We start from the raw sequence: 11,481 nt of genomic DNA, 5'->3' as shown, positions 1-11,481 counted from the left end.
CACCACTTGTGAATACAACCATGGCAGGTACACCACTTGTGAATACAACCATGGCAGGTACACCACTTGTGAATACAACCATGGCAGGTACACCATTTGTCAAAGCAGTTTAGAACCAGGGATATTTTATGAACCATCTTATTTTTGGTAAATAGAAAACAGTATCACTTTATTTTTCCTCTATATACAAAGAACAAACCATTAACTCTCAATTAAATTGTAACTACTGACCATGTAGTATAAGGAAGCTCAAGTGGCATGTACTCGCAGAGGAACAGTTTCTTTATTTCTATTGTTGAAGATATAGCTTTGTCATAAGATCTAAGAGCTGTGTGTTTGTTACATGTTTTTTTTTTTTTTTTTTGTAAATACTGGGTAACTCCAATAACAGGTTCTCAACACATACACTTATTATTTACAGGACATAACTATTCTAGTCCTTGATTTGCATAAGAGGAAATAAATATCCTGAGTATGTATCAAAATGATATCTATTCTTCACTGAAAACATACAAAATTGTTCATTAGTACATGCACATATTGGAACAGTTTGAAACAAGGTGGCTCCACTTTCTCTCTCTTTGTTTACCTCAAGGCAAGTAGAGTGTGCAATGCTGCCAGAAGGGAGACCAATACTTTCTTTCTTATCTCAGGCTGCCAGCTGTACTGTTGCCCCTTCATCTCTTACTCTGCTCACTGCTACCACTAATGCTTGAAGTATGCTGAGTTTGGAAAATGATGTATGGATGCTCTTGCAAAGAAAAAAGTACCTGGAGAGGACTTTAAGGAGAGAAGAGACAGCCTGAGGAGAACAGGAACGTCTTTAAGGTTTCTCATTAGAGGCTGCTCTGTTTTAACAGCACCTATGATGTTTCTGTCACAAACACTTCCCACCCTGAAGAATGGAAAGAGTAATTGCTGAGAAAAGCCCATTCTCTTTTTCTAAATACTCCACATTGGCTCAGATGATCAAGGAAAATGAAGATCATAAGATGTCATCCAGAAGAAAGTATGGGATGGAAAAGCTAAGAAAGACAAGCTGGTCAATGAAACTTTTAAACCTCGAAAAAATGTTAAAGATATACAAATATTTTACCCTTGCATGGAATTAATTTTAAATATTTTGTGCTCTACATATAATCTGTGGGATTTAGTGAAAAAGAAATGAGTGAAGACCAGCCACGAAAAATTTAATTGATTCTCAGTTTGGTTATGTTGGGGGATTATTTAGCTATCATTTGGTAGATGTTTGGATATCAAAACAAGCTGAATGAAAATAGTGAAATACAAAATGGTAAGATGCATCATAAATGTACTCTTAAGAATTAGAAGTAAAAAATAAGCTTAAATGTAAGGCTACTTAATAATAAGCACTTATTAAACAGGATGAAAATACACACCAAGGAAAGGTGCAAAGACACGTATAACTGGTAACTTTGGAAAAACACAAAGGATCCAGCCAGCTCTCGTTATCTCTGAGTTGTCATTGAATCTCATTTTACCCTGGTTCAGACAGTGCTGCAATCCTGCAACTCAAATTAAGTTATTTTTACTTTTAAGCAGAAGGGGAGTTCTGATGTCTAATTTATTTCAGGTTTCTAAAGACAGTGTTTTTCCTAAGTACAAATTCAATATTTAAAAAATATTATCCTAACAGGCTTCATGTTTTAGCAATATGGAGCTCATGCTTCTAATTAGCTAGAAAGCAGGTAGGCAGTAAAACATATTTGTGTAAAAAGGATGAACAGTAAACTTCACACCTCATAAAAAGCTTTGTAGTCATCCCAGTGGTGGCTCTCAGCATCCTGTAAAATGCTCATAGCACAAACTCTGGCGCAGTAGTCCGTAACCTGAAACTGGACAGTGTTGATGAATTCCTGATAGCGCTGGACAAGCACCAGGAATATGGGTCTGTTCAGAGGGAATGATCAAAGAGACAGAGATTTAAGGTCTGTGCAGTAGGAGGTAACAACCCCCAGCACTACAAATGGTTTTCATTATTAAATATCAATCATTCATTTCCTCCCAAAGCTGAAGGCTGTATCCACATTCACTTTCCAAAAAAAAAAAAAAAAGTGGGTGGGGGGGAGCCTTTCTTTGTTTTGCAAGTCCTTTGAAATGTACATCTGCTGTTCTACAAATATGCACTTCAACTGGAGACAAACTGTATTGTCAATAGATCATTCAAAACTTAAAGTATTCTTTGTAAGCCTATTATTAGAAATTAGTGCATTATTTAGGCATTAGGTTATCATTACTGGAGAACAACATACACTTGTCAGAATGAACTGTTCTAAAGCTATCACATCTCATACACACTCTCTTTATTTTTAAAAAATTGTAATTTTGTAGATGTCAATTATCTTATAAACTGTTTTAGAATAGTCTACTGAAATGAAGCGGTTTCTGCCATATTTTGTTTATAAATTCAAGTATGAATCACAACATCTGACGACATGAGAATTAAAGAAATAACATAACTGTATCCTACACTGAGCCAAATTTATTTTACTTTTATCTTCAGCTATTTATATCACACTTCTGTCTTTCATAGCTTAAGAGACTATGAAGGCTGAATAAAGAATATAGAATAGATTCTTGTATTGCACTGGACTGGCAAGTCCACATGTTTATTTCAAGGAGCTATGGCTTTACAAAATTGATGTGTAACCAAAACGACTACTTGATAGCACCCATGGCAGTTTTTAATCTCTATACAGAAAACATATTGTATTTTTAGACTACTAGTGCATTAGAATTAAGATTGGCAGATGCTTCCTCTTCAAATATTATGGATAGTTTATTACTAAATAGATGTCCTGCAATATGTTTACACTAGGCACAACGATGGATTGAAATGCATTTATTCTCTCTGGCAGTTACTATCAGCCTGTTGGATTGGAAGCAGAAGCAAGAAATGACTATTTCACGAATGGATATATGCAGGACAGAAGTAAGTTTGATCTTCCTTTCCTATGTGGTCAGTTTAATGCACATTAGGAAAAGGAGAGGGTACAATTCAGTCTGGGCATGAGACCATGCAGAGCACTGTGTGTTCTTCTGTGCATGTCTCTAGTAGAGATCGCCTTAGTTAGTATTGACACATTTGTTTGACATGACCCATATTTGACCTTTTAAACATTCCCTAATAGAGAAAGATGAAAATAATCCACCATTATTATGTGCTCCTCAGTGAATACTGTCAACGTTGAAATTCTGTGAAGTCTGAAGAGTGTGTTTCTTAGAGCATGAACATCAGCTTCATTACAGGACACTCACTTCTTAGTTGTCTCTTTCATCAGATTATCATAGTGAGTGAACTGCTGAGAGACATATGCTGCTGAGGACATGATGATGTGCAGGTTCTTCAGTGGTATTCGGGCAGGAACCTCCTTTCCTCTCTCCTGCAGTCTTTCCAGGACAGCTGTTGCCACTTTACTGCAGGCCTCTACCAGGTTCCCTCTAATTTCCTGAGGAGAATCATCTCGGCATGCCAGGGCCAGTGGAAGCATTGTATCAAGCTTTTCCATGATGTCAGAACAAAACTAGGGAGAAATAAACGTGGCACAGAGTCATTTGTATTCTGACAGCACCGTGTAATTTATAGACAATGGAGCCAAATTCCTAAATAATGAATTTGGCATCAAACATAAATAAAATGACACAGCTTTCTAACAATAAATTTTTCAGTTGTAGAAAGTTAAATGTTTCTTGTCAAATAAGGATATAGCAAAATGATGTCTCCTCTATATGTAACCTTCAAACCTTATGCTCACCAGACATATATTATGAAAAACTCATAGCCAACTTTACATGACAAAGCTTTTATGCGTAATCAACAGGACTCAAAATAATATGTACTTTTGATATTAATTTCACATTACTTTTCAAATTCATCTAATTTCCTTCTACTAATTTTCCACATACAAACATATTTCACTAAATAATACATAGAGTATCAGTTTGGCCTAAATAGTTCAGAAGCAACAGGAAAGATCTCATGTAATCGCTTTTTTTTAAATTGGATATTTTCTTTATATTTCAAACGTTATCCCCTTTCCTGGTTTTCCCTCCAAAACCCCCTTCCCCTACCCCCTTTCTCTCTCCCCCTGCTCACCAAACCACCCAGTTCAGCTTCCTGGCCCTGGCATTCCCCTGGGGCATAGAGGCTTCACAGAACTAAGGGCCTCTCTCCCCACTGATGTCCGATCAGGCCATCCTCTGCTACAAGTGTAGCTGGAGCCATGAGTCCCAAGATGTGTAATCTTTGGTTGGCTATTTAATCCCTGGGAGTTGTGGGGGTACTGGTTAGTTCATATTGTTGTCCCACACACTATTGTGGATATTAGTAAGTGCTTGCTGACAGGAGCCTAATATAGCTCTCTTGAGAGGCTCTGCCAGTGCCTGACAAATCCAGAAGTAGATGCTCACAGACATCCATTGGACTGAGCATAGAGTCCCCAATGAAGGAGCTAGAGAAAGGACCTAAGGAGTTGAAGGGGTTTGCAGCCCCAGAGGAGGAACAGCAATATGTAATCTATTCTTATGGCTAAGGAGCCAGCATATTTCAAAACTGTTTTGTCTGTTTTTGCTATTTAATATGTACCTGGGCTCTTTGATGGGAGAGGGGCTGATGGCACCATCTTGCCTCTAGTCAGGAGGACTCCCTAGAAGAGTTATAGAACCTCAGGGTGACAAACCGCTGACTGCTGAGCTTACAGTGCTTTACTGCAGAATATATGTACTGAATTGCTTTCCATCTCCTCAGCAGGTTCTGCTGACTTTCAAAACAGGCTAACACAGTCACTTGGGTGGAAAGATTTTTTTATTAGATATTTTCTTTATTTACATTTCAAATGGTATCCCCTTTCCTGATTTCCCCTCTGAAAACCCCTTATCCCCTACTCTCTCCCCCTGCTCACCAATTGACCAACTTCCACTTCCTGGTTCTGGCATTTCTGTACCCTTGTGCATCAAGCCTTCACAGGACCAAGGGCCTCTCCTCCCATTGATGAACGACTAGGCCATCCTCTGCTACATATGCAGCTGGAACCATGGGTCCCTCCAAGTGTACTCTTTGGTTGGTGGTTTAGTCCCTGGGAGTTCTGGGGGTACTGGTTAGTTCATATTGTTGTTCCTCCTATGGGGCTGCAAATCCCTTCAGCTCCTTGGGTCCTTTCTTTGGCTCCTTCATTGGGGACCCTGTGCTCAGTTCAATGATTGGCTGAGAGCATCCACCTCTGTATTTGTTAGGCACTGGCAGAGCCTCTCAGGAGACAGCTATACCTGGCTCCTGTCAGCAAGCACTTGTTGGCATCCACAATAGTGTCTGGTGACTGTATATGAGATGGATCCTTAAGTGGGGCAGTCTATACTTTCCACATAGGTTGTTTTTACAGTCTTCCAAAAAGGAAGAGAATAAATATGATGTAATGCCTTGGTAAGGGGCAGTGGTTTGAAGAGATCTCATCTGATACTTGCCTTGGCGACTCTCTTTGGCTGTTCCTCCCCTGGAAATATGTGACCTTCTGGCCAAAGTTGTGGGACATTTACAAGGTTTATAGTGTAGCTCACAGATGAGGTCCTTTCAGTTTCTTCCTGTTGGAGAACTTTTGTGGAAAAATCTTCAATGGCTGCAGATATGCAGTGTGCTATGGCAAGAGGTACTTCTTTAAATGCATTTCTCCAGCCAAACACTAGTAAAGTAGCCTGAAATATAAATGTATATAAAATCATATTCATTTAACCCAGGAACAAGTTTTTCAACAGTTATAGATATAAAACTAGTACTTTTACTCAACATATTGAGAACAGGTATCCTCTGATATACTCTCAAAAACATTCTTACCACCTGAGGAATATAACCTTGTGAGTGAAGCCATATACAAAATTATGTGCATTCTTTACACACAGAAATATACTGAAATTTCACTTTAATTCCTCTGTGAATTTAATCAAAAACTCATTTCAAAATTTAATATTTTAAGTATAGTTCAATAAAACTATCTTTAACAAGAGCTGAAAGCTACAGTTACAGCCTATCACATAAAACAATCTTTAAATTCAGTAATTTAATAAACTCTAGATTAGATTTTTTGTTGCCTTTTTTTCAGTTTACTGTTAACAAGAATCGCAACATAAGTTAGCAATCAATATTCAATCTTTGATTTCTTTTTTAATCTCTGGATTCCAGATAAACTATAAAGGAAAACAGCAATAAAACAAATTTCTCAAAGAAAAGACACATTGCACCTTTCTAGGTTTTTAACTTGCTTAGAATTTTATTGATTCCCTCCATCCACAAAGGGTTAGGCACTACTAGTTTTGTCCTAACCAATGAGGACGTAGTTTGCATTGCCTAGTAGGTGGAAAGACCATTGATAGCTCCATAATCACTCTTCTTTAAGCATTTCACAGTATATTTTTAATTTATAGTCCATTTTTATATGCAGATCCTTTACATGGTATTTCTTTTCTTCTTTTTACTTTATTTTATTATTTATAGTTTCTATCAAATATAGTTTGATCATATTTTTTTCCACCCTACCGGGAGACCTGTGTCCTAAATTGGCTTTCACTACTGTGATAATGTACTATGAGCAAATGCAACTTATAGATAGATGGAAAGGTTTATTTGGCTTACACATACCAATCATAGTTAATCATTGAAAAAAGTCTGAGCAAGAATCTGGAGACGAGAACATAAGCAGAAACCATGAAGGGGTGTTTCTCATTGTCTTGCTCTCCATAGCTTGCTCAGCTCAGCTCTGTTCAATCTAGGAACAAAGTGGCACTGCCCACGATGGGATGGGTTCTCCAGCATCCATCATCAACCAAGAAAATACCACTCAGACTCACCTACAGGTCCATCTGACGAAAGCAGTCCTTCAGTACACAGAATACCTTAGCTTGGGTCAAGTTGACAAAAAAGAATTTGTACACTTGATTCAATTTTGTTTTAAATCTTGGTCTCATGTGGAAATATCTCTGTGAGTGCAAATGTCTTCCAAACTCCCTAATGCACTCTAAAGTTCTAGGGCATGCATAGTGAGCAGACTAAGTCTATGCTTAAAAAATCAAGCTATTTAACATACCTTGTTTGTAGTAACTTGTCATTCACTCCAACTACAGAAGACTATGGACTCAGGACTAAATAAATGGCTCATCAGTTGGCAGTGCTTGAATGCTCTTGCTGAGGAGTAGAGTTCTGTTCCCGTCACATGTCAGGTGACTCCACACCTCATTTAACTCCAGTCCCACCAACCTAGTGCCTTGCTTTCTGGCCTTCTCTGGCATCTGCACATATTTATACATAACACTCACATACATACATACTAAAACTAATAAAAATAATTTTAAGTTAGATCCTGTGCCCTATCTCCCTGATAGAATTTTTGTTTTTCTTTATATTAGAGATTTTAGTTGAACTAGATGGTTTCTATGGTCCCTTTCAGTCTAAGAGTGCTGAGGTCAGGACTCGTGAGATGGCAAATGGCCTTCCTATGCAAACCTGAGGGTCTCAGCTTGATTCCAGAAGTCCATGGTCCAAGGAAAGAACAAATTCCTGAACATTGTCCTCTGACCTCCACCATAAATCTGGCATGTATGCATCTTCATTTGCACTCACATGCATGAATATGCACACATAAAATAATGAGTGATAATCAACCTATGAATTACAGTGATCAAAATCATTAGCTTAATTTGTTATATGTACATCCAATCCAACAAAATTTCAAAACGTTTTTTACAGCTATAGAAAATAATGAGTGTGGTTTAGATATAGCTCATGAGTCTACAACTTCCTAGTCAAAAAAAGATCTTATTTTAATATAGTTAAAATGTAACTAAACGTTCCTGTTTAAATATTATTTGATCCTTTATCAACATACAGGAGAAAGCAGTCTTGCAATTATATTTGAGTACAATTAGCCAATAACTTAATCTCCTTGCTTATATGTGAAGGTCAGAGGACAACTTTCAGAAATCTGTTCTTTCCTCCTACCTGGGATGCAGGTGTCAAACTTAGGTCATTATAGATGGAAAAATTATAGCCTATGTCATAAAAGTAACACGCTGGGACATATTTATGATAAAATGTTAAAAGAAACTACCTCTAGGGGTTGGGGATTTAGCTCAGTGGTAGAGCGCTTGCCTAGCAAGCACAAAGCCCTGGGTTCGATCCCCAGCTCTGGAAAGAAAAAAGAAAAAAAAAAAGGAACTACCTCTATAAAAATAAAAAGAAACAAACAAAGACCCTAGTTTTTTTTTTTTTTTCTTGCTTCTTTCTCTATTGAAGCACAAATAGTCATTAAAATCTCTCGTACATTTAAAGAACGTGTTTGGTAAAATTTGCAGCTGATTCCTGTGGCTAGAGTCATTTTCTCCATGCTCCAGTCTCATGCTTAGAACTTCCATATTGGTATTTTCCTATGAGCTGACATCAACCTTTCTGACACACAACTCCATATTTGTATGATCTGCATATAGACTAGCTCAGCCACTCACTACAGGCAGTGGCACCTCCATCTTTGTTCAAAGCCCATACTACAGATCTTGGAATCTAACCTGACACATACCTACTTTGGAACTCAGGTTGTCATTTTTAATTCATCTTGGTAGAAGATCTTCTCTAGGAAGCACTCCCTACTCATTCTGTATGATGACAAGGGAAATACTTTGACAAAAGTGACAAAAGGCTGGACATAGTTAGCTGGAAAAATTGAACAGGGACAATTGTTTTTCAAGAAAAATTAACATTTAATCATCTGTCTATTTTTCATAACCTTCACAGATATCTAAACTTCATTACATTATTTACATAGTTGTGTATTAACATACTGGGATACTGTAGAATACCTTGAGTGTATTATAAAGATTTTTTAAAATCTTTGCATAGCTATAGAATCACAATATCCCCCCCTTTCTCATCCCTGCAAACCTTCCCATGTACACTTATTTGCTCTCTTCCAAATTCATGTCCATGTTTTCATTAATTGCTCTTAGAAACACTTATTTGGACGCTCACATGCATACGATCTATAAATGCATAAACACAACCACTCAGTACAGTATCACTTGTATATCTATTTTTAAGGCTGATCATTTGAAACTAGATAAAAATTAAAGTGTCACTACTATTTCTCAGTTCATTTTAAAATATTGTTAATTGAGTCAAGGGATTCCATGGAATAGATAATTAGATAATTTAAACACCATTTGGATTGTGTTCGAAATTAAAATAAAGTTCACTTAATCAGATTCACATTAAAGAGAAATGACCAGAGCATGTCAAAGAATAAATTGTGAGAAATAATCGTAGATGTAAGTGTAAGTAGGGGCTGGGTAAGGAAGAAGCGGGGGGCTATGCTTTCCTGGGATAACTGATATCTCACTGTAATCTGTTCCTCCACACGAATTCCCCCTCTACATATGAGAAACAAAGACATAAATCACTGTTCTTACAAAGAAAACTGAAAACCTCTATGCAGTGAAACCATCTTTTAAAAGTCTATTTGTTCTCATGAGAGATTGATTATTTCTTCTCTTCCCATCTGATATTTGGTATCACACATATTCCACTTAAAGTAAAAGAGCATTTGTTAGTTAATCTAAAAAAAAAAAAAACAAAAAAAAAAACAAGGAGGAACTGAGTGTCTTTTTCTTCAGTGCACAACAGTTAGGAATTACTAAATCTTATCTTCTATTACCTAATGCTAGATTCATGCTGAGTTTATTGATGCTCTGTTGTTGAAGCTTTCCGAGACAGGGAACTACACAGACTCTGGTCTTTTAAAACATTTATACTGTGTCTTACGTTAAGCGAGAAAGCAGAAACCACTCAAAAAATTTCAAAAGAAAGTTATTTCTTGACAACTGTTATGGTTATATGTTATATCAGTGGTTGTCAACCTGTTGGTTGGTACCCTTTTGGGGTTCCATATGAGATATTTACACTAAAATTCATAACAGTATCACAATCATAGTTATGAAGAAGCCACAAAATAATTTTATGGTTGTAGTCACCGCAACATGAGGAAGTTGATTAGAGGGTTGCAGCAGTAGGGAGAGCTACTGCTCTATGGGCACATGTTTGCACACATGCTCCCAAAAGGGGCTCTTGAGTGGGGAGGCTGTGGAAATGTTAGAAAGTGGGGACAGTAGGACCAAGTAGGTCACGAAGGACATGCCTTCGGGTTGTACTGATTTTGGATGCTTCCTGTCCCACTCTCTGTTTCCAGTTTGTCACAATGATATGAGCAGCCACCTCAGGCTCCTGCTGACATGAACTGAGCTGCTTCTGATGTCATGCTCCTCCTACCCCCATGACAGGATGAAATCTGAAACCATAAATCAAGCACATTCTTCCTTCCTTGCTTAAGTTCTTCTGACAGATATTTTTTTTACAGTGATGCAAAGATAACTAACAGCACCTTAGGTGGAGGAATATTGGCTTGGCTAAGCAAAAACTGTGAAGCACAACTCAGCAGGGAATTAGAATCACTCCTAGGACTGACTGCAAAAGCAAAGCAAGGGTACTGTGCTTCAAGAGACCAAGCCTCTCCTCAGAAGTCAAAGTAAGACACAGCTGCCAAGTGGGACTGTAGCTGCATGCAGAATGTGGTGTGACCAGAGTGCAACACCAAGAGTCACAACACTGCCAGGAGTTCACACAGGTGAGGGGCAGGAAATGATGATTTTCTTCTGAAACTTCTGCATTCCAATATTTTGTCAATACTTTTAATTATACAGACATTACTACAATCCAGAAAGCAAGACAGCCTGGTAGACATGATTATCTCTTTTCAATAATTATCTGTGGTTTATATTCTCAACATACAGGTCCTGAGCCAATACAGGAACACAAATTTCTTGACTCCTCTTTTTATACCGTTCTTTGAACTAGACTTTGCAAGAGAAAAATGAACCAACTTTGCTTTTGCAGACAGTGTTTTTAGTTTGTTGGTTCGTAGCAGTTGCACACCTTAATGGACTCTGTCTTGAGATTCTCACAGCCTTCTTTACCCACAGTGTTTGAACCATGTCCACTGTCCCTCATCCTCTCTTTTCCCCCTCACTTCACCCCCTAGGTTTGTCTAGTCTAGAATCTACACTTTGAGAGAAAGTATCTATTTGTCTATCTGAGTCTTGCTTACTCATTTGATATGATAATCTCATTCCATAAAAATAGAGTAAACCAAGATCAGGTCAGACGCCATATCTGCTCTGTCTACTGCCTTCATTTTCTTATATTTCAACAACCATGTATCTACAATGCATACGCATACTTTTATTTTATGAGTGAATAAATATATTGTATATATACCACATTGATTTGATCCACTCATACAACTGATAGATGCCTAGGATGACTTAGCTACTGTTAATGGAGACAGAATGAAAGTGAATAACTAGAGCTCTCTCTCTCTCTCTCTCTCTCTCTCTCTCTCTCTCTCTCTCTCTCTCTCTCTCTCTCTCTCT

General features: G+C 37.6%; 1 protein-coding gene across 1 annotated transcript in view; it reads right to left on the bottom strand.

Annotated features, from left to right (window-relative positions):
• Window positions 1–11,481, bottom strand: part of Kiaa0825 (KIAA0825 ortholog) — a 398,643-nt gene that overhangs the window by 279,867 nt on the left and 107,295 nt on the right. Inside the window, exons 7-10 of the mRNA XM_029544170.1 lie at window positions 8,006–8,076; window positions 5,482–5,709; window positions 3,280–3,545; window positions 1,761–1,911 (exon numbers count right to left, since the gene is read on the bottom strand). Coding sequence (XP_029400030.1) covers window positions 1,761–1,911; window positions 3,280–3,545; window positions 5,482–5,709; window positions 8,006–8,076 — 716 coding nt within the window. The remainder of the gene's footprint in view (window positions 1–1,760; window positions 1,912–3,279; window positions 3,546–5,481; window positions 5,710–8,005; window positions 8,077–11,481) is intronic.

Source organism: Mus pahari, chromosome 11, assembly GCF_900095145.1.
Source record: "Mus pahari chromosome 11, PAHARI_EIJ_v1.1, whole genome shotgun sequence".
Classification (NCBI taxonomy): Eukaryota; Metazoa; Chordata; class Mammalia; order Rodentia; family Muridae; genus Mus; species Mus pahari.
This window is presented reverse-complemented; position numbering and strand designations above follow the sequence as displayed.